Genomic DNA, 24,234 nt, shown 5'->3' with positions numbered 1-24,234 from the left:
AAATCTGCTTACAGGCGAGGCTGCGGACATTGGGCATCAAACCCAGAAACTTCCTGGGAACCTTTCAATGTCACAGTGACACAACAATGCATGTCTGGGGTTAAGGAACGAACAATCAAAAATATGAGGTATTGAATACAAACAAATAAAATCCTTTTTATTTTCTGCAACAAATTGCACGCCTCAAACTCTACAAAGCAGCACATTACAATGTAATGGAATAAATATAACCAAATATGCTTAAAAAAAAGAAATAAAAAAATATTAAACAAGCATGGGGATTTCAAAAGGAAAATAAAATGAAAATAAAAAGGAGCTGCATTGGAACACTGGTGCAGCGACTGAAATAGGCTCTTCAGAGAGAACGAGATCGAGCGAGAAAGAGAGAACGAGAGAGAAAGAGAGAGTCTTCTTTCCTTTCCCAATCCATTATGATGATTGATTATTTTGCATCGGCATGCCTTTGGACCTTCTGGCCTCCTCAGTCTCTTTCTCGCACTCTGCCTCGTTCTCTGTCTCTAAAGAATACTAATTCAAATCCTGCTTTAAAAAAAAAAAAAAGGAAATTTAGCGACCGACATGAAAGAAAAGTGATGTGCGCACTCTCATGTCCAATATAGAATTACTCCTGGAAAAGTTGTGCAACTGCAGCGGGCTTTCTTCATGTCACCCTACCGGCTGCTGAGAGGAAAAACAAGAAGAGAAGAGGAGAGGAAAGAAGAAGAAGAAAATAAAAACGATAAAGTGAACCCATGTTCAGTGTGAGCTGAAAACACGGCTGGACTCTACGTTGGCGGGACAGTGTTGTGTTTTCCTCAGGCGGACAAAATGGGAGCAACCGAACAGTTAGAGAAAGAAATAAAAGGCAAGAGGGAGTGAGAGCGAACACGTCCCACAGTACTCCACAAAATAATTTAGTGCTGTTTTAAACCAAAAAGTAAAACACTATGCAATCTTCTTTCATACGCGATGACTCGTAGAAAGAGGAAATTAAAAATCTCACCGAGCAGAAAGGATAAAATGTTCTAAAAGGTACATCAATTATAGCAGGACAGAACTCAAATGTCAAGAAAACGAAGAAGAGAAAAATAAAGACACAGTATTGACAATAAATCCTGTACAGAACTCAAAACCAATATATAATACAGTACCTGCAGGTGTAACGCATACAGTACATTTCTTAATCCTTGTTAACTTTTTTTTTTAACATAGTTTTTATTAAGGGTTCCCAGCCTGATCTATATACGGATTTAACACGGGTGGAAAAGCGGCTATTTAGTTTAGTTGAGCTTTCAGTCATTTTAAATGGTTATTCAGCGAGGGGGAGGGGGCCGGGTGATTAGATCTCGTTGTTAGCCTGTTAGAAAAAGAGATGCAAAACATTATTGCGGGAATGGTCGTCTTCAGTTGCATACTGCGTGTGTTGCATGAAGAGGGAGAGAGAGTGAGAGAGAGGGAGAGATTGAGAGCGAGCAAGAGATTGAGAGCGAGCAAGAGATTGAGAGAGCGAGAGATTGAGAGCGAGAGAGATTGTGAGTGAGAGCGAGTAATAAAGACAGGAAAAAGAGAGCAAATAAGAAAAAGAGAAAAAAAGAAAGAAAAGAAAAAGCGAGAGTGAGAGGAAGAGAGCAGGACAGAGACGAAAGAGAGAAAGAAGAAGAGAAAGGGACTGGGATAGAGTGAAAGAGAGAGAGAGAGAGAGAGAGAAAGTGGGGAGGGGAAAGAGATAGGGAAATGGACGGAAGAAAGCAAGGAGTACAGTTGTCTGTTGTTTTTTTTTGTCGTCCGTCTTCTCTCCCCCCAGGCGGGGGGCGGTGAACCCCACCGGTAGGCCTCTCTCCGACCCGCTACCCTGTACAGTCAGTTACATTCACGGCCTGTTGCTGCTGCGGCCCCCCCGGCCGGCCCGGGTCCGGTCCAACCTGATTGTGCGCGGTAAGGTCCCCCAGTGCTCGCCGTTTTGTCAACACCAATGCAAGTTAGTTCATGAAATGAGCAAGACCCCCCCCATCACAGACAGAGAGACAAAGAGAGAGAGACAGAGAGAGAGAGAGAGAGAGAGAGAAGAGGGGGGGGGGGGAGACGACCCACCGACCGACCCCACCGCCCCGCCCGGCCGGCCTGGCGGACTGCCTTCCGTCACGGGGCCACAGGTCACAGTTTGAGCTCGTTGGCGATTTTGCAGGCGATGTTCTTGAAGGCGATGGACGTGCCCGATATCCGCTTGAAGCGCACGCCGTTGAGCGAGAGGCGGGGCAGCTTGCACACCTCCATCTCCCACTGCACCAGGTTGTCCTGGCGCGCGTCGCCGTGCACGCAGAACAGCAGGAAGCGCTCCCGCTGCTCGTAGTCACAGCTGTTGGCGTCCAGCACCTTGCGGATCTCCCGCATCATGTCGGCCGGCTCCATGGAGGACGTGGTCTTCATGCTCCAGGTGAAGCGCAGCGAGCGCGGCTTGGAGTCCCGGCCCGCCTCGTCCTTGCTGTCCCCCGACGCACTTCTGGAGGAAACAGGAGAGAGAGAGAGAGAGAGAGAGAGAGAGAGAGAGAGAGAGAGAGAGAGAGAGAGAGAGAGAGAGCGACAGACAGAGAGAGCGCGAGAGAGAGAGAGAGAGAGAGAGAGAGAGAGAGCGACAGACAGAGAGAGCGCGAGAGAGAGAGAGAGAGAGAGAGAGAGAGAGAGAGAGAGAGAGAGAGAGAGAGAGAGAGAGAGAGAGAGAGAGAGAGAGAGAGAGAGAGAGAGAGAGAGAGAGAGAGAGAGAGAGAGAGAGAGAGAGAGCGACAGACAGACCGACAGACAGACAGACAGACAGACAGATCTTTAGGAGGCCCAGGTTAGTTTCAGTGTCTAAACGGCAGCAGCAGCAGCTCAGGTGAGCTTCTCACCTCGGTGTTTCACTCCTGGCACTGGCCTCTCCCTCACTAGGCACCCTGAAACAAAAACCAGGGACAAACCATGACTCCCAGGACCAGTCCTGCTCTACAGCCACGCCCCTCCTCCTCCCCCTCCCACCTCCCCCTCCCCTACACCACACCCTCCCTCCCTCCCTCCTCCAACAACCCCAGCCTGGTCGACACGGAGAGAGGGGGAAATCAGGCATCATGCCAGGATCCAATGCCTTGGTGTTTGAGAGGACTGAGTTGGGGCAAGGGGGGGAGGGGGGTAGGTAGGCATGGAAAAGGGGGGGGGGGCGGAGCAGTACACAAGGTAAGGGGGAGAACAGAGGGTGCATACACAATAGGTCTCCCCCACACCGGAGACTCTGACCACGCCCGTCTCTTCACGCCCCCTTTTCTCTGGCTTCATTCAGAAAGGTCGAGGATGGGGGGCAGCCAAAGCCTGGACCCCCACCCAGATCACATGACCTCACATCCTGTTTTCCTGCACGGATCATTCTGGACCGTGAGCCGCCCAATCAAATTCCAAAAATGCCAATGTAATCAGGGACGATCAGGTACTGGGTCCTAGTAGATGCGGTAACCGGGACGATCAGGGACTGCGTCCTAGTTAATGATGTAACCAGGGCCAATCAGGGACTGTGTCGTAGTTAATGACGTAACCAAGGCCAATCAGGGACTGTGTCCTAGTTGATGTGGTAATTGGGCCAAACAGGGACTGCGTCGTTGTAGTTGACGACGTAAAGTCTCTGGAAAAACCGATATAGAGTCTCTTGAAGCAATGAGCTGTAACATTAATATTAGTAGAGTGAACACAGCCATAAGTGGATTAAGTGGAAACAGACTCAAAACAACTATTAAACAAGAACAAGAGTATGCAGTATGAGTAACAGAGTTTGTAGACATAAAATATGTTTTTCTTCTTTATCCTGTCTACCACAGTGATGGCGTCACATGTTTTGTTGATTGGCTGAAGGAGTCTGCCTGTCAAGACAAATACTCCCGCCCCCTTGGGCTAGAGGTCCAGACTGATCCATGTAGCGAAACAGAATGTGAAGTCACGTGATCAGGACTCCAGGCTAGCGAAGCGAGATCCTGACCCCAATCTAAACGCCGGGTCCTTGTTTCAGTCTGTGTCTGTTTGTTTTTAGCACAGCCTCGATGAGGTGAGACCACAAGAGAGAGAGCAAGAGAGAGCAAAATGAGGAGAGAGAGAGAGCAAGAGGAGAGAGAGCAGGAGGAGAGAGAGCAAGAGGAGAGAGAGCAAGAGGAGGAGGAGGACAGAGAGCAAGAGGAGGAGGAGAGAGAGCAAGAGGAGGAGGAAGAGGAGGAGGATATAGAGCAAGAGGAGAGAGCAAGAGGAGGAGGAAGAGGAGGAGGATATAGAGCAAGAGGAGGAGGAGAGAGAGCAAGAGGAGAGAGAGAGAGAGAGAGATGAGGAGAAAGAGAAAGAGAAAAAGAAAGAAAGGGAAAGAGCAAGAGCATGAGGTGAGTAATGGTTTAGAAGGAGGTTAGAGAGCTGGACGGTCTTGGGGGTTAATCATCCGTGAGTGGATGAAGGGGGGGCGGGCCGTACCGGGTGGTCAGTAGGAGCACTGGGCAGCCTTTTGAGGGTTAAGGGGGGAGCTCAAGGAAACAGTGGGCAGAGTTGTTTTGTATTGTATTTGGACCGGGGGGGGGGGGGGGGGGGGGGGTGGGGAGCAGGTGCAGCAAGCCTTGTGATCTCCTACCTGGGGGTGGACCTGAAAGACAGAGCTCTAAGCAGGAAGAGAAGGAGAGGGAGAGAGAGCTGTGAGCTCCTGCCAACAGCACAACGTACAAAGACGCTCTGTGGCCGAGCACGGCCAGAGCAACGGGGATCGGGGTTTGAACGGTCGCACAAAGGCTCGAGGTAGAAATTATTAAGAAGATAGAAAGAGGAAATTATTATATATTATAATTATGATATAACCGTGGCTGGTGAATCAATTGCGGTAATTCATTTACACACATTTTGGAAAAAAGGACCTCATATTTTCTCCTTCATATTTTGCATTGAGATGATTTGCAAGTAGTAGTAAGTAGTAGTCAAAGAGAAAGAGACCGAGAGCGAGAGCAGAAGAGGTGGTCCGACCGAGAGCCCCTCCCCGGGGGACCGACCTGCGCACAAACTTGGAGGTGATCTTGCCGATGATGCCGGTGGAGGTGCCCCTGCGCTGCTGGGCGAGGGCCCCCGTGTCGTGGGAGAGGGTGGGCGAGGCCGGGGGCCCGTTGTAGGTGGCGCTGCGGCGGTCCCGGAGCTGCGCCCCGTGGAAGGTGCTGCGGCTGGTGGTGCCGCGCGGGAAGCGGTTCTTCTCCGGGGTGCTGATGCTGTGGGCCGACGGGGAGCTGGAGGGCCCCCGTGGTGAGGAGCTGGGGGCCACAAGGGAAACGCACACTTTTGTCAGGGGGCTAATTTCACACTGAGACACGGGAGATGCCTTCATCAGTAGTAGCCTGCAGTGAATTCATATGGAGGCTCTTAAAGTGTATTATTATATATTATTATTAGTAGTAGTTATATGACGATTTGGATGAACGTGGGAAAGGAAATATTTTGTATTGTGGGGACAAAAACTTTCTCCATAATCAAATTTGTACTCAAATAGTTATATTGAATAAGGCCTTTATTATCCAGTGAAAAACAAACCCAGTATGGAACGGCCTGTACTTTGCTGGGGTCACATCCTGACCTCCACTCTCTTCCTCTGTGTCATAATATTCAGCAGCTGTGACCTAAATACAGCTTTCAAGTCAATTATTAAATTATTATCTTGGACAGTTGAGTGCTTATTCATTACTGGTCACTGATACATTTCTTATTCACATTCCATCCAAGATGCGTGATGGCTAGCTCCCCCTACCAGTTGGTACAGTCCGCTGGGTAGGCTGCGTTCTATCCATCCGTCATGTGAAGTGACAGTGGGTTTTGAATCAACAGCACCCCCGGTGGTGGACCAGGGTCTCACCTGGCTTTGAGCTCGGTGTTGTCCTCTATGGGGGGCAGGGTGCTCTTGGAGGGGTGCCCCGACGCAGACATGGACTTGGTGTGGCGGGGACGCGTGGAACTGGCAGCGGTCGATGGGGTGCTTCCGGAAACCTCCGTCAGACTGGGGGGAGGTGGGGGAAAGAGATAAATGTAGAGAGAGAAAGAGAGAGAGAAAGAGAAAAAGAAAGAGAGAGCCAGAGAGAGAGAGAGGGAATTCAAGATCAAGATCAGACATTTGACCAATAACGTCAAAAATAGACTATTGGATTTTGTGTGTGTGCGTGTGTGTGCGAGTGCGTACCTGCTGTCCTTGCCATTGGGGATGGCGGCAGAGTAGCGGTCAGTGGAGGATCTCTCACACACATACGTGTTCCTCCTTGTCATGGAGCCATTCGTCTGGTGTCAGAACAGACAAATCACACAATTATGGTCGCCTTCCACAGATCACCACAGCATTGAGTGTGTGGTGTTCAAAACTATCAATATATAAACCAGTTTGGAAGTCTTTATGAACAGATGTTGGGGCGGATTCCCGATGATTTGCGTTAATTTCCTTGTTTCTACACATGTACGATGGCAGGAGAAGCTAGCGCTCCAAGTCGCTTCATCAAGGTTTTGTTTTGCTTGGTTTACATCCGTGATCAGAGTTAACAGGGAAGAAGAAGGGCTTCTTATACAGCTAGCAATGCAATACACTCGCATGTGAATATCTCCAGCGTCCTTCTGTGCATGCGGATGAAACAAGGGTGGACTCAATCAGGAACAGCGCCACAACGAAAGTCAAATAAGCCACCCACCGCACCTTCTAACCCCACGCTTTTTTGTTTATTATTATACTTTCTTTCCATGTTCTCTTGCCATATTTGCACCATCTATCAATTGCAATTCAGCTGTTAATGTAATGTCCCACAGCTGTGTTTGATTGTGTGCTTCTCCTTCGAAACACAATATAATTTACGTGTGTGTGTGTGTGTGTGTGTGTGTTCCTCCTCTGGCCCTCACCCCGACGGCGCTGGTGGTCTTCTTCCGCTCCTGCACCCCTAGTGGCGAGGCGGGGACATCCCCCTTGGAGGTGTTGAGCTCCAGCCGGCGCGCCCCGTCCCACTCCTCCCGGTGGTCGCTCTCCACGCTCAGCGCCTGGCCGCGCTTCGAGTAGGACGCCGCGGGGGGCACGGACGGACCCACTGAGGGACGCGCACACACACACACACACATGTCAAACATCTCGCCGTCTTTTTAAAAGGTATAAAGTAAAACATTCAGACAAAAAAAAAAGGCAAAGACAGTAGTCTCAACAAATGATTGCTTGTCACCAGCACGAAGCCAAGCCATTCAAAATGTTTAAACACAGTCGATTTCCAGCGTTCAAAATGGGTTGGGACATTATTCCATAAACTATTTGGTTCCTTATATAGAAGTCATTCAAAGGTCAAGTCAGAAGCCAAGGCAAGCGGGGGTAACATTCAAGAAGCTCATTCCAGGAGCTGCAGTACAGCAGCCAGCCACACGATGGCAGCAGACACAACGTGCCACACACGACGCAGGCCTGGATTGCGACAAAGCCACTACAGGGTTCTGATTTACTACTCCATCACAAAATACAATAAAAAGTATCACAAGGAAGGACGGGGGGGGGGGGGGGGGAAGCACAGTAGCAGTGAGCTACAAAAAAAGTGCCTTTCAACTACACGTTTATATCTAAAGAGAGGCTTAATAACACAAATCATACTAGTTTTTCGTTTTATCTTCTAGAACAAGGACAGAGGGGCACAAGCAGCCATTAAAGCGACGGCCTCTGGAGAGAGATGCCGGGGATTCAGTGTCGGGCTCAAGGGCACTCCAGCAGCAAAGGGGGGCAGACGCCACTCGAACATGAGAGCCATGGCCTCTCCCTCTCCCTCCCCCCTCCCCCACAGCCCCGCTGTCATCGACCGCCCATGACAAAGCAACTCGCCAGCGCACCACAAGCATCCAGCAGCGCTTTTCTCAGAGCGGAGAAGGAGGAGGAGGTTACTGTACTTGGCTTGGCTACGATATCCCCACCACCAACACCACCACCACCACCTTCCTCATCCCCACCATGATCGCTGTAGCGCCGCTGCTTCTGATTGGCCGAGATGCTGCGCGTGACCTTGGGGTGGGCGGGCGATACGCTGGAGCTGTTGTTGATGTCGCTGTTGGGCCGCTGGCGCTGACCCAGCACGCCGGCGGCCAGGGGCTCGCTGCCCTCAAACTGGAGGCAGAGTCAAACACACACACGCACACACACACACAGACAGAGATAGACGCATGCAGACATACACACACACAGACCAGAAACACACACACACACACACATGTGTAGGTACACACACACACACACACAGACCACACCCAGATGCATGTAGGCATACACACACACAAACACACAGACACTTAGACTTACAAACACACACACACACACACACACACAGATACAAATGCACGCACAGAAACACACCACACACAAACACATGTATAAAGAGAGAGAGAGAGAGACAGACACACACACACACACACACACACACACACACACACACACACACACACACACACACACACACACACACACACACACACACACACACACACACACACACACACACACAATAATGTGGTATATTAGTGACTTAATGGCGGGCACCATCCAACGCTAATGCTATGAAAGGACAGTTAACCGGTTAAGATGAGGTCAGCGCCCGACATCACAGCCTATCAGAGACACAGACCTCTGGAGCTTTCCGGCCCAGCAGAAGGTAGGTGGCCATGACATCATCATACTTCTGGCCCAGCAGAGACTCGGTGATCTCATCTTTAGGGAAGCCCATGGTGATCATCAGCTCTGTGGGTCAATGGAAAGTACATTATCAATAAAGCATCGGAGCCCAGGTAGAACAGAGGGTGACCAGACTCAACAGACAGGGGCAGAGATGTCCGACGGTGACAGAAGACATTGAATGTCCCCATCATCCACACCAGAGACGTACAGGGGTGTGACACACCCGCGTCTCAATTCGGTCGGTCCAGTTTTCAGGTTATTCAAAGTTGTCTGTTTGAGGAACAGCTTCTAAACATGATCTGATTTGAATGGTTCAAACTGGGAACAGATAAGACGATGCTTCCTTGTCAGGGAACACCCCACGCAAAATGTGTATTTGAGACGTGTGACGGCGCTGGAGTCAAAACAGCCCCGTCTGACGTGTGCCATTTGGGCGCTACTCGCCTATCCTGGCTCCGTCGTTGAAGTCGGTCTCGGGCTCCGTGTAGGGCTTCAGCTCCTCCTCCTCGTGGCCCACGTTCATCCAGTGGTCTTTCATGATTTGCTGGAGGAATATGAATCCACACGTCACTCGGGCCTCTGCTTTGACTCAAGAGGCGCTCCCACTATTGTTGGACATGGATGCAAAAAGGCTACGTTCATAGCTAGCGAGAAAAACAATGCTATACTGTAGGCTAAAGCTTAAGAGCATCATAAGACACTTGAATACTGTTTATGATTTAGCAGACACCTTTATCCGAAGGGACTTTAAGTGGTTTTCTTTTGGTTGGATACATCATCAATGAGCCCTTTAGCTCACTGAGGCCTACAGGTGGACTACTGCATCCTAAACAGCTAGACTGTGTCGTCGTTCCCCCCCCCCCCCCCCCCCCGCCCCTTTGGTATGTTTTATAATGGACATTACATCATCACATCGTGAGAAACAACATGGATGCCAAGATATGAGCTGTAGCGCTTGTGTTGAGGTTACAATGCACACTACTTTGTTTTGCATAAATTATGCTCACTGTGCACTTGACTAGTACAGCTAATACTAGTACAGCTAATAATTTGCCGATACAAATATTCTAAAACTACATTCCAATTCCTTGAGGTCTGCCCAGTGGCCTTTTGTGCGAGACTCTTTAGTGCAGCACTATTAGTTTTTGTAATTATACCCTTATATTGATGTTGTGCTTTGCTTGCTCTCAGCCTCACCTGTAAGTTGCTTTGGGATAAAGGCGTCTGCTAAATGACTCAACCAGTGTTGCCAGATTGGGCCAGATTTCTCACCCAATCGGGTGGGAAATCTGGCCCAACCTGGCAACACTGGACTCATCGTTAAAGGTAGATTTTAGTGGAGGAAGCAGGAGAGAGACACACACCGGCGGGGGCGGTGGTGGAGGTATACATGTACTGGATGTTTTGAGGTTAAACAGAGAAGAGTGGACTGGATGCTATGCCACAAGGAACATTAAGCACACACACACATACACAAAGAGACACACACACACAAAGAGAAACACACACACAGACAGACACACACACACACACACACACAGACAAGATAAGGTCCCACTGTGTTCACATGCTAGCGTTTGATGCAGTTATTTGTTTTTGAATAGAAGTATATTGCAGTAACAACTGACGTTAAGGAAAAGATGATAGATTATTATTCTAACAGTGATAAGTTTGTCAAAGAAAGCATTCATCATTGTGAGCCGGCATCATTGTATGCTGATTTTGATAAAGCACTTACATTTCAAAAATCGATTGTACGTTAAACATATGAAATAATAATATGATAATAATACAATATATTTATAATAAAGACTAAAGCTACCACAACTGTTCTTTGTTAACATCCCCTAACATCCCCCAGACTCTGCTCACTTAATTGAACTAAAGCAGGACTTCAGGGTTTTAAACCTGGACCTCTATGCAATCATTTTAAATCCAAGGCACTAATGCAGACAACAATTTTAGAAATCGGTCCATAATTGAGTGGTAATCCGTGAAAACAGGCTCCATTGCTATCCTTTGGTGCAATAGCGCCCTCTCTATGTACCTCCTCTAAAAGTGCTTGATTCCGCCACTGACCAGTTGAGATTACATTCCAACAATATTGTGGATGACGTACATTGACGGGCGTAATTGCCCCAAAGGATTACATGCAGCTCGATTTCGTAGATTACTGCTGCATCATTCTCGCTCAATACTGGACCGATTTAAAAAACGGTCGTCCAAATGAATCCGTTAGACCTATAATTATCGGAAAATAGGATCCAGGTTGGAAAATCCAGAAGTTATCCTTTAAACGGTGTGAATCAGCTGCTCCCTTCTCAACTTCCTCCCGCCCAATCAGATCTTGATTCCTTCCATGGTGGAGCGTTATTAGACGACAACATGCTAGTGGAAACTCCAGGACGCGGCGCAGGCGTGGATTACCTCTAAACTGCCTCTCTTGACGGGGTTAAGCACCAGCAGTTTCTTCAGCAGGTTTTCACAGTCGGTGGACATGTAGAAAGGAATGCGATACTTCCCCCTCAGGACCCTTTCCCTCAGCTCCTGCAAACAAACACACACACACACACACACACACACACACACACACACACACACACACACACACACACACACACACACACACACACACACACACACACACACACACACACACACACACACACACACACCGGGGGAAGGTTTAGGGGTGAGCCACAACACTTTTCTGTCCTTTTCAGGGCAATTAGTGGTTTAAATTGAAAAAGGGGGTGCCGCTCAATACAGAGTCATCAGCGCTGTATGACTGTCAAAGCTAATTTTTACGCATTGAAATGCAAACAAGCTTATTTCAGATTAATAGTGTTTTCTAAGACAATTCAACCATAATCTGAAATCCAAGAGCACAGAGAAAATTGAAATTGAACAACAATGTCAACGTGACATTGACCACTTTGAAAAGAAACTTCCCAGTGTAGCATAAAGCTTAACGTCCTCCACGACTCTCAACAGCACCACCTTACCATGTAGCCAACGCTGCCCAAACCGGTACTCAACCTCACGGTTCCAACATTTGAATGCAAACCGAAAGGCAGCACATGCAGCGACCCGCCCACACACCCTTCCACACCGCCCCCGCCCACCTTGAGGTTCTGCCCGTCAAAGGGCAGCGAGCCGCTGACCAGCGTGTAGAGGATGACCCCCAGGCTCCAGACGTCCACCTCGGGCCCGTCGTACTTCTTGCCCTGGAAGAGCTCGGGCGCAGCGTAGGGCGGGGAGCCGCAGAACGTGTCCAGCTTGCTGCCCAGTGTGAACTCGTTGCTGAAGCCAAAGTCCGCTATCTTGATGTTCATGTCGGCGTCTAGAAGCAGGTTCTCTGCCTGCGGGGAGGAGAGAGAGAACCGCGATCGGCGGTCGTACGGTCACATGATCAGCTGGTTGGACGTGTGATGGTAAGACAGGATCAGCTGAGACAAACGAAGACAAGTTAAGCTGAACTAAGTTAAGATGAATTAGGCCAAGGCAAACTTAACTAATATAAGTTGAGCTAAACTAAGCTAAGATAAACTAAAGTAAGATAAATTATGCATTACCAAGCTAAGACAAATTAAGAGAGATGAAGCTAAACTAACCTCAAATAAACTAAGCTTAGACAAACTAAACCAAAATACGTTGAGCTAGACTTGGCTCAGTTAAAATGAACTAGGTTAAGCTCAACTAAGCTTGGAAAAGATAAGCCATGATCAACTTAATTTGCCTAATTAAGCTATAATAAAATAAACTCGTCAAGCTAAAATAAGCCAAGACAAAAGAACAGAAGATGAGATACAAAATGTCATTAAGCCCAGATGGAACATTTGGCAATTACAGCAGCAGAATTAGACGATAGTAAAATTAATCAAAAGGGGTTACAGTAAAAAAAAAAATTAAAAAAAAAAAAAAAAACCCAAACAGCTTTGAAGACAGTGAAACAGCAAAACAAGAAACACTGCAGACATATCCTTACCTTCAGATCCCTATGCACGATCCTTCTCTGGTGACAATACTGCACTGCAGACACAATCTGCAAGACAAACAAACCAAAACATGTGCATGCATCATCAACACCATGCACATATATACCGCACACATGTATAGTCAAATACCCAACACAACAAGTGCAACTGTTGCACCAAACCAAATGTCACAGCACGAGCGTGCAACATCAGGTCGGATGACATAAACCGTATCCGTATTTTAGATTCACGTGGGTGGAAGGGAGCTGTGTCCTCGTATTCAGACCTGGTGTATTCCTGGTGGATCACCCACCAGGGCTGATTCATGCGCACAGCTAAGTGTCCCGGTGACGGATGAAATTCATTAATACTACATTCATAAAGCTCAACCATCGATCATATATGTCTTCAGACATAACCCTTTGATGTTTTGCTTCACAAAAGACCCACACACACACACACACACACACACACACACACACACACACACACACACACACACACACACACACACACACACACACACATATGCACATATGCCTCGGCGCAAACACAGAGCCGCAGTTTACTGTGCAGGGTTGTGTTTGGTGTGCAAGTTGAGTGTGCACGGTAAGTGTGCACACTGCCCACGCTCTTCCTCTGACTCATTGCAGGCTACCACTGATGAAGGATATTTAAATGTTGTCGTTTATTTTTTCTTCTTCCGCATCTCTAGCCTTCTCTGGCCTCTGCACAACACTTGACATTTAGATCTGTCAGAATCATTCGCAAAAAACGGAAAACAAAAATAGCCCAACCTCAATATCATGAGGGGGGACTGCAATATGGGAGGCTTGTGTTTAGAAGGCTTGCACCAAAGCCCGGGAACATTCTATTTTACTGTCATAATGTAATGTCACAGACACGATTAATAGTAATTAATCACAGGTGATGGATTGAGTGTAAATGTAAGAAACAAATCCCAAACCCTGCCTCAATAACTGAGAAAACATGACAAAACCCTGCCTCATTAACTGAGAAAACACGACAAAACCCTGCCTCATTAACTGAGAAAACATGACAAAAACCTGCCTCATTTATTGAGAAAACTTGACAAAACACTGCCTCATTAGAGGACAATTCCGATATTTTGAACATTGAGCCCACTTACTGGTTTGTCTAGGATGAAATAGAGTGGTTGACACCGAAATTTTGACTATTGGTCCTGTCTCGGGTATTTGGCTCATTTAGAATCGCCCCTGCCTGCTTCAGAATGGCTGGCTATGGCCATTCACAAACCAGTCAATGTTCAAAATACCGGAATTGTCCTTTAACTGAGAAAACATGACAAAACCCTGCCTCATTAACTGAGAGAACATGACAATACCCTTCCTCATTAACTGAGAAAACATGACAATACCCTGCCTCAATAACTATCAAAACATGACAAAACCCTTCCTCATTAAACAAGAAAACATGACAAAACCCTGTGTTCAAAATGCCCAAAAACAAAACCACATTCTGTTGAATAACAGACCTAAATCATAATTTAACTGGTGGAAGAACAAGACACAGGAGAAGACGGACACAGTCCTAGCCCAGATCCACAAACTGTATGGTTTCTAGGAAATTTATGTTTTCCGTGTCCACACCAACAAAGTTATCCATCTCATTCTAATCCTGGTCACGGATGACTAAGAAATTCTTGGGAATATAGAGAATGGGGTGGCAACGTCTCACTGCAAACAATGCATTGTGGTTGCAGTGCACCACAATGAGTGTGTGCCGAATAGTGAGACCTGGTATGTTTTGGTCGATGACTCACCTGTCGGAACTTGGCCCTGGCTTCCTTCTCTTTCATCCGTCCGTGGGCCACCAAGTAGTCAAATACCTCTCCTGGATTAGGAGGACAGAGAAGACATTTTAAAACAATACAATAGTTTCAGCAAAGTCTGCATTTTTACCAACATTAGTGTTCTGATAAACAATGTCCTCTTAAATGATGTCCTCATAAAGACAAGTCTCATCAGAATGGTCTTCATAAGTTAAGACCTCTCTTCACAAGTGAAGAGATCATAGGAAGGGCCTTCACAAGTGAAGAGCTCATAAGAAGGGCCTTAATAAGTCAGAGTCTTCATAAGAAGATCTTCATGAGTCAAGTCCTCGTAAGGACAGGCCTCATAAGCATAAACAGGATCCTCATAAGCAGGGTCCTCTTAAAGATGGTCCATATCATTGTCATCCTTATTAATAAAATCATCCTGATGAGGTATTATTGCTGGCCTCTTCATCCTCATCCACTATCATCATTGCAATGAATCGTCAGAATAGTGAGCGGCCAATCCCTTTCAGACCAGCCAAGGTCATTGAAGCCTTGTTCGGCTAGTGAGCCATTAGCCAAGTTAGCTTACACCTTCAATTCCATTTGCACTTGCAGAATATCGTGGAGATGATGAGGCCAGATGGATGGAAGATTGTGTTTTTTCATTTGCTATGAGTACTAAGGACTGAACAGTTCCACTCACCGCCGCTTGCGTACTCCATCACCAAGTACAGAGTCTTCTCCGTCTCAATCACTTCAAACAACTTCACTAGGGAGGGGAGAAAACGCAGGGATGGGTGGAAACGTAAACAAAGAGGAGTGAATGAGGATTGGAGTCAAACTCCAACTCGAGTCAACTCTTGATCCTACATGGTACTAACAGGAAACCACATTGAACAAAACCGTCAATAAATACACATAGCACATAACACGTAGCACATTCACACAGGAATACATACCGATGTTTGGATGATTCAGTATCTTCATTATTCGGACTTCCCTGAACAGCTGTCGGAAAGATAAAGGGCAACCCGTGAATAAGATAAATAGGTCAGGGACATCACAGGTAGCCATGCATGACTAACACATTTTCCTCCGCAGGGATCGCTGTCCTTACCACTGCCAGGGGCACGACACACACATACACACACACACACGCTATAAAAGGATGTGCCTGTTGTTGTTATCGGTGGTTGATCTGTGTCCTGGTGCTTAGAGCGTGGTGTTGCTTTTACACAATGTCACAGATGGATTGAATGTGGATTTAGTTTCCTTTGAATAACCATTTTATTGAGATATAGAGTGGGATGGTCTAGAGGTTGGTTTGACTCCCAGCTGAAAGGTTTGGGGTGCTTACCCTGATAGTATACATATAGGCATACACAGCAGCAAGATAGCTTATTAATGACAATGTCAAAAAGTAGCTTTGGAGAAAGGCGTTTTCTAAATGACTGAAGAGTAAATACAGTGAAAGATTGCACTTCAGAACTTCACCATATTCCACATTAACTCATAATGGCATCACTCTCCCTTTCACTTTTTGGTCAATATGTGATCCAAACCACGTGCAAGAAGTAGAAAACTACTATACGTTATTTAGTTAGATCATACAGCTTATATACTGACTGAGATCCAACTTGTTTTACTGCAGCTGGGAAAACGACATGACGATGTGTGAGTCTTCATCGCCAAAAAAGGAGAGACACTATAGCAAAGAAAATCTGGACAGTAAGAGTGTGCTGATTCTAGTCTATGAGTCAGGTTCAGGATTTACCTCACCTCCTCCTCACACCCCTGATGGAACAGACTGTGAAATGAAATGAAAATACAGGTAGGCCCCAACGGACTCTCAAGATCCAGTTCCCCTAATCAATACAGAGTAAATGCACTGCAGCGAGGTCAGGCGTGCTGATCGAAGGCAGAGTATTTTAGGCATACATTTCTAATTGTAAAATGTGATATTGTCCTCTGCAGCATCTACAGATGGGGCTGTACCATTCTCTCACGGTACGGAATGTACCATAGTATATACTGTTCAGCCACAACGCTACTGAAGAGTCAACTAAAATAGAAATAAACAGAATACGGTACTACTAATGAGTGTAAACTACAGGACAAGTTTACAAGATACTGGGGTTAAGCTTAAAATAGAAATGAACAAATTCCAGCATATAATAAAACCGTTCACAATAAACAGAACACAGTACTTCTGTAGCGCTAACTGCAGAACATGTAAACAAGACACTTGGGTTATAGCTTCTACTCTTGCCTCATCAAGTTATTTTACAGAATGATTAACATATATCGACGTTCTCAGGCTTCAAGAAGGCTTTGAGATGACGTTGCAGGTCACGCAGAGGACATGCTGACACTCCTAGTTAACTAAATAATGGTAGCGCCACCCGCTGTAGAAACAGTGTAATGCGTGAAATAACGTCAAAAACAATGTTTGATTTCTACGCCATGGTTCATTCAGTGGAACGGTAGTCCCACGGTATTCCGACCCATCTCTAATAACAGCAGGAAAATAATAAAGGAGCAGCCAAGGGAAATAACCTAATAACTTTTGAGAATGGTAGGAGAATACTTTTTGTGAATGTATGAATGTAATGCAGCCAGGAGCCTTTATAACCTGATCTGTATACCAAGGGCTTATGGTCCTTGACCTGGAGGGGAGGGAACATTTATTGAGATGCCCACACACACACACAAAGATACAAACCCACGCCCCCCTTAACGCACGCACACCTCACCTAAACACACACACACACACACACACACACACACACACACACACACACACACACACACACACACACACACACACACACACACACACACACACACACACACACACACACACACACACACACACACACACACACACACACACAGCCACTAACCCTGCAGGAACAAGCAGGCAGCCTGTGAGACAACAACAACACATTGAGCCAGCGATGGCTCACACAGAAGAGGTAGGCTGACGGTGATGTCAGTCAGACATCTGCTGCATTCTCCATGTTATCGTGTTAGCATTGACGTGGAGCAACGGAGCAGCAACATTACATCAATGTGATGATGAGTCCCCAGAACCGTCTAGGAATCAAGCCATGGCCACAGACACAGGCACTGCCCACTTCTGCAGTGGGTGAGGCCTGTGCACATGATTTGATTCCTAAAGAATACACCAAATCAAATCATGTGCACAGGCCCCTCCCACTTATGAAGTGGGCGAGGCCTGTGCACATGATTGTATTTGGTTTTACCGTGACTGGAAACCAGTTCTGACACACGTGTAAATGGTCCAAAACCAGATGTAGCCTGATCCAAGGTTATTCAATGTCTAGTGTCTGGTTTAAATGGAAAAACGTGTATGACTGAAATCTGGGGAATCTTGGTACCTCTGTACCTCGCTTGTCAGATACTGACGTCATGTGACCTTGTCTAGCCAGTGGCCACTGAGAGGTGCTGTTTAATCATTTAAATATGACCACGCCATCATTGTTCTTTACCGGCCTATAACCTTTGTCTGATTTCACTCCAAAATGTCACTCAGCTTGGGATTTAACAGTTGAAAGGTACCTGAGACAGCGCAGATTTGGCCTTTCTTTACCATCAGTCAAAAGATGAATAAATTTATGAGAGTTCAAAAATGAGAAGCAGAACAACATGTGCGTGTGAGAGTTTGTGGTGAATAAGAGGAAGAGCAAAAGGCAATCTGATCAGGGAGAAAATGAAGCCTGTTCACATTGTAATAGCGCTGCTGTTTAATGACCTAGAAATACAAACTGTCCAAGCACTTATGTAAGGGCCAAAAGGCCATTAGCAAGTTTGTGCTACTATGCACACAGACGCTAACGCAGCATTTAGCCAGCCTGCTGCAGAGTGCTTCAAAACTATTAGTGTGTCTGTTGTAAAACAGGACAGGGGAGAACCAAATCACACCCCTGGCCAAGGGAATACAACACTCATGCCCCGTCCACACGGGCGAAAACGATCTGTTTTCCTTTGATGCGTTTCAGGAATATCTCCGTAAAGACACACTCGTTGAGAAAACACATCGAACTGTAGAAACGCTGTAGTACATATTCAAGGCCACTGTTTGGCACTGGTTCTCGACAAAAAAAGGTAGAGCGCATCAAACCTGCATACATACAGTTGAGGAGGAGAAAGCAGTTGTCAAACCTTTTAGATAGCGCAGAAATACTTTTTAATGTACAGTTAGTCATTCAATTTACCAAGGGGCTGTATTCAAAGCTACAAAAAGAATACCAAAAAAAACGATGACGTCATCGTTTGCATTTCAGGCGTCCACACGAATCCTAACCCAAAACCGCATAGGTCAGTTTTTATCTGAATCCACCCTGGGACCTGGTTTCAGAAAAGTGAGTTTTCGGGCACCGGATCCGCCGGATCTGTTGGATCCGTCTGGCAGTCGGCCCAAACGCACAAGACTTCACCAAAAAACCGGCTCCATGTGGACGGAGCCTCACACTGTTGCCAAACTGGTTTAAATATGTATTGTATTAATCAAGTCATTCTGCTATGTGTACATCGTACAGGGTTTCTTTTTTCATTATGTTGACAACACCAGTGCAGAACAATATGTAAAAAAAATAAAAAGAGAGAGAGAATACACTGCTGTCATACATGAAGTATACTTCAAAGAGCTAAGGATAAGCACGCTAAATATTAAATAGGCACTACACAAATATTGATGAAATATAGTGCCACACTAAACAATAGATATATTTTTTCAATAATTGTCATCATTTATTCATGAAGATACAGTGAGTTAGACAGGAAGGTATGGGAGAGAGAGGAGAGGACCATGGGCAGGACTCAAACCCAGGTCGCTTCGCTCTACCTGGTACCTGGGAAGGCCACCCACACCAAACAATATTGATCCAAACCAACCCAATAACAAGTGCTGCTAACATAACAAAAAGTATATAAATAGATGCTTTCCTTCAAATAAACAAATTGTATTTAAATGTATTTAAAAAAAAATAACCCCGTTCAAAGTAGGCAAGCCGGCGTATTTCACGGCCTTCTGATGGGTTCACGAATGGATATTCAAACCAAATATTTAACCGACTTTCACTTTTCCTGAAGCAGTTCAGATTAGCGATGGTCTCCCATGTGAAATGGATTGGGTTTAATATTCAGTCAGCGTGTTAGCCTGAGGGAACAGTACCGTCTAAGAGGAAGCAGACCACCAGATGATCCTCCCAGCTACCTTTCCCACTTAATACACATCTACTGTATTACAGGCCAGTACACGTCTACTGTAGTACAGGCCAGTACACGTCTACTGTAGTACAGGCCAGTACACATCTACTGTAGTACAGGCCAGTACACATCTTATGTAGTACAGGCCAGTACACATCTACTGAAATACACACCAACACACATCTAAAGTAGTACACATCAACACATCTACTGTAGTTAACACTAACACATAGATATCTACTGTACTACATCCAACACATCACCTGTAGTACATGCCAAGACATATACAGAAGTAAACCCCAATATACCAGAAAAATACACACACACACAGTATTTGCCAGTGAGGTTCTCTATAGCGTTTCTCAGATCTCTTGATCCATCGTCTGTCTGCCTCAGTCTCTCATGTTGCTCTCCCTCTCCCTATACCTCCCTTCCCCTCCCCCTCTCTATCTTTCTCTCCCCTTCCCCCTCCCTATATCTGTGCCTCCCTATATCTCTCCCTCCCACCTTATATCACCCTCCCTCCCTCCCACCTACTCTCTCCCTCCCTCCATCCCGCCCTCTCTACCTCGGCTCCCCCCCTTCTCTCTTATTTGCGTCATTGCCCTCCAGTCCCTCACAGGGGAAGCATGTGGCGTGCAGCCATTTGGAAACATAACTCAGAACAGATCTGAGAGAGAAGGACCACGGCACAACAACACGTACAGACTGATACAAAAGATTATAACAACAACATAAATCTAGCCTCTGTGAATACACACAGAAAGAGCAGAAAAGAACAGAGCTGTGTTAGCGCCGAGTGGGGGTTTGTTGTGCACATGGAAGGGTCGGCGAAAACGGTAGCAGTGAAAACCAAAATTGTACATGCTAAACATAACACAACCCCCTACAACAACCCCACTGGTGACCCATAACAAACACGTCCATTTCTTAAGCAGAGAACGTGAGGGTTAATCCCAGAACAAACAAAAGACAGGAAAAATGCCACCTTGTTCTAGGTGGAGGGCTGAACGGTGCAGGGTAAGGAACACAATTAAAACCAAACCGGGCTCCTTTCATTCTCCGAGCACGGCGGTGGGGAATGCCATTGTTAGGGCAACGGCCTTAATTGTATTATCAGGCGCCGCATCCCGTTTGATGCACGCACAAAAGCGCAATTTAATAAGTTGGCCGGGGGAAACTCGGTTGTCTGCGTGCCAGTGACCTACTTAGAGTCACCCAGAGGCGACCAGACTTCCAAACTAGCCTTAATTACCGCAGTGTCCCCATGCACCGGGACATCATGCCAGGGGAGAGCGCTCCCGAGAACTGGCCAGACTATTTCAGTCACCGTAGCACAGCTGCTTATTCCACATGGGATTATTGACAGGCCAAGAAGCCTGGACAGCCCGGCTCTTCCCAATAAGGGTCTGCGTTACCGCGGTGTAGCCCAGTGTATGTGTGTGTGTGTTTGAATGTGTGGGTGTGTTGGATGTGTTGTTGTGCACGTATTGAACTCCCAACTAACAAGAAATACAACAATGAGGATGAAGCACAGTGATTCCCCTAGACGGTGTAACTACAGAGACCCAGCAGGCACAGAGCCGAAATCAGATGAACCATGAACCACTGCCTGTCTGCATACCACAGAGGCCTCTTCACTGAGAGACAGACCTGCTATTAATCTGCCCCAGCAGCAGACCACCAAAACAGTCCAGAGTAAGGGAGCAGGCAGGGGGTCAACTCAAAGACACATTCGGTTTGCCAAGAGCACAACCAGAGGCCTTTATCAAGAGGTTACACAAGTCGAAAGTGGATCCCATTGCATCCATGTAATTCACACGTTATTATCTCTACTATAATTCTTCCCCAGGTTTCTACAATGAATCACCACAGAGAACTATGTTGTCCGTCCCATCACGTTCTGCTTCTCTAGGAACCGGAGCCCAGACCTTCCCCCCCCTCCCTCAGCCCAGGGGGGCTACGACACTGTAGTGCACTGCTGACGCTTGGTCAGACGCAAGACAGGCACCAACCACGGACATTTAACACTGTCGGCGACCCCACGATCGGCCGTCAGCTAGTGTAGGCCCTCACCCAGGGTCAGGGTTAATGTCCTCCAACATGTCCTCTCACTATAGCAGGACGATAACAGGAACTAAACAGGGGATTAGTTCCATGTCATAAGGAGATAACAGTGTATGGTTTGCTAAATGAATTTGTTAGCAGCATCACATTGCAGCAACCACATAGGATGAGGCATGGCCAGCTTATAGCGGCATGTAAGTCAAGTGACACTCTCAGCCTACTTAAGTTTGATTGGGGTTAGCATGTGTAATAATTAAAAGGAGATTACAGTTGATTGATTAATTAATTTCTTATATTCTCTCAAACTCTGTTCTCTATAACATAACAGTTTAGGTACCTGCTTAGCCTTCTTTAGTGTGATCGTGTCTAGCACTTAGTAATAATTAAGTTAGGGGTTCTGACTGGAAGGAGATGACAGAGTTTTGCTTGCTTAATTCAATTACTTCCACTTAAATTCGCTCTCCAACTTTAGGAGGATGCAGCACTGAAAGTTCCCAGCAGTATAGGAAAGACTTTGCTAAGTCTGTACGTCAGAACAGTCCAGTTACTCGCGTCACCTACTTTAGTGTGTTTTGACAGAATGGCAGGAGAAAGAGAGAGAGAGAGACAGAGAGAGCGAGAGAGCGAGTGAGAGAAAAACAGCGAGAGAAAGAGTGAAAGTGGGGTTGGATTGAAAACGATTGCTTTCTCCGTAAAAAAGAAATGAAAAGAGGATTAACTGAGCAAGGACTATTTCGGGGCTGGAATGCCTAAAAACCATGACAACATCAACATATTTGACCACGTATGACACGTGATGCGTTTCCTGTGGCAGATCACTGGATGTACTCTGGGAGCTCAGCTGACCTCATTTCCTGTTGTGCTGAACCACACAAGTTACTCGAGCAAGGGGACAGGAGGGCAGCCGGCCAATAGGAGAACCCACATTGGACCATCACTTCCCGTCACTCCTTCTGACCTCAAGAGAAATTCCTTGACCTGCTCCGACCCTTTCTCTAAACAAAGTTCAATCATTTTGATGGGAAATAGGAAAAACACTGGGCAGATTTTTCTGAGATCCTTAGGAGCTGGCGTCAGCACTTTGAGGGCGACGTGGTCTCCATTCATTCATGGGTTCTGGATGCAAGGCAAGGAAAACTAAATGCCCTCGATGGAAAACCTTCCTTCTACCATCAATAAGCAAATACTAACAATTTGTGTTCAGAAAGCTCCCAGCATGGATGGCCTCACACGCTGTGTCTCTGTGTGTAATCCATCTCCTGGAACTTGAGTTGTGGGACGACATATGCACGTGAATACGTCGGTGTGCACATGTGAATTAGTGAGTGCTTGCACTCATAACAAGTTACCCACAATACGTTATCAAAAACCAAAGAGATGTGTGTAAGGTAAAGGGCTGTTCTAGGTGTGTGTGTGTGTGTGTGTGTGTGTGTGTGTGTGTGTGTGTGTGTGTGTGTGTGTGTGTGATGCATGTTCAGTGAGCTCTGTCATGGCCCTGGCTGTGCCCACCGAGCCAGATGGAGAGAGACCCCCAACCCAGCCCTCTGCAGCCCACAACAAGAGGAGCGAGAGACAACCCTACTAGCTGTGGTAGAGTGAGAGAGATTTAGCAAGGCGAGCTAGGGGGAGTGAGAGAAAGAGAGGATGACCAAACAAGATCAGTTCTCATTATAAATATATATATAGAGATATAACTACATGTATACATACTGAATGTATAGGACCATATTCGAAAAATGTGTTCTTTCTTACACTTACTATTTAGCCGTAAAAAAGCCTGACATTGAATCAATATTATATTTCTGAGGCAGTATCGGTTAGTATATTGGAGGGGCCGTCATCATTGATCGATTACGTTGACTAAACACAATGCAGAAAATGACTAAATTTTGGACTCAATGCTGTAATGTATTAATACTTTATTATATTATATTTCAGGAACACACTTCAATCTTGTATGTGTCAATATAATCTCATGCATATTCAATGTCATTCGAATGTGTTCTTTTTTGAAAGTCTGACAATTAATGTAAACTAATAATGAATTAGTTCTGATGATTACTAATCAATATTTGTCACTGCTTAAATCAACTATCAAAATAATAGTTTATACAAGTTAGTTGCAGCCCAAACACAATTATTTACATTGTTCGTTGATAGATTAATGTTCCATAACCATGCAAAGTACCACCATTGCTCTGAAAATCAACTATTTGATACCATAACCGTACAGATTAGCAAAGATGAGTCATTTTCAAAATAGCGAAGATTTTAAGATGTCTGCCGCTGGTCTGTCACACGTTCATTGCTGTGATTAATTGTAGGTCTATCCAAATGCGTCCAGAGGCATTTTTTTTGCGCCCGTCAATAACCGAAAATGAACGAGCATGAACTGAGAAGGTCCAGTCTTGTACGCATTCGTGAATTGGTCTGGCGATTACAGGCTACCAAGATCC

At 46.2% G+C, this 24,234-nt stretch overlaps 1 protein-coding gene across 7 annotated transcripts; it reads right to left on the bottom strand.

The window, feature by feature from the left end:
* Positions 1 to 136: 136 nt before the first annotated feature.
* On the bottom strand, positions 137 to 15,483 carry mark1 (MAP/microtubule affinity-regulating kinase 1). 7 transcript variants are annotated; one of them, XM_084470584.1, is made up of 16 exons: positions 15,439 to 15,483; positions 15,183 to 15,248; positions 14,483 to 14,553; positions 12,690 to 12,746; positions 11,827 to 12,063; positions 11,129 to 11,248; positions 10,066 to 10,137; positions 9,146 to 9,245; positions 8,652 to 8,764; positions 7,984 to 8,137; positions 6,907 to 7,088; positions 6,206 to 6,300; positions 5,885 to 6,025; positions 5,037 to 5,288; positions 2,886 to 2,921; positions 137 to 2,497 (listed from the first exon to the last, which is right to left on the bottom strand). In XM_084470584.1, the coding sequence occupies exons 1-16, from the start codon at positions 15,464 to 15,466 to the stop codon at positions 2,155 to 2,157; spliced, it is 2,067 nt and encodes a 688-aa protein (XP_084326710.1). In that variant the 5' UTR covers positions 15,467 to 15,483; the 3' UTR covers positions 137 to 2,154. The 7 variants fall into 7 exon arrangements, with proteins under 7 accessions (XP_084326710.1, XP_084326711.1, XP_084326705.1 ...); XM_084470579.1 differs by having other exon boundaries at positions 2,052 to 2,500; positions 2,886 to 2,930; positions 7,924 to 8,137; XM_084470580.1 differs by having other exon boundaries at positions 2,052 to 2,497; positions 2,886 to 2,930; positions 7,924 to 8,137.
* Between the last annotated feature and the right edge of the window lie 8,751 nt (positions 15,484 to 24,234).

This window comes from Micromesistius poutassou (assembly GCF_964030765.1).
Source record: "Micromesistius poutassou genome assembly, chromosome: 7".
Taxonomy (NCBI): domain Eukaryota; kingdom Metazoa; phylum Chordata; class Actinopteri; order Gadiformes; family Gadidae; genus Micromesistius; species Micromesistius poutassou.
This window is presented reverse-complemented; position numbering and strand designations above follow the sequence as displayed.

What these genes read in the sequence shown, in the direction of transcription:
- mark1 (XM_084470579.1), bottom strand. Translation starts at nt 15,466, where the DNA reads ATGAAGATACTGAATCATCCAAACATCG. An exon ending in ACTGAATCATCCAAACATCG is followed by an intron (nt 15,249 to 15,438) that starts GTATGTATTCCT and finishes TCCCCTCCCTAG; the next exon opens with TGAAGTTGTTTGAAGTGATT. An exon ending in CCCAATGGCAAGGACAGCAG is followed by an intron (nt 6,026 to 6,205) that starts GTACGCACTCGC and finishes ACCTCCCCCCAG; the next exon opens with TCTGACGGAGGTTTCCGGAA.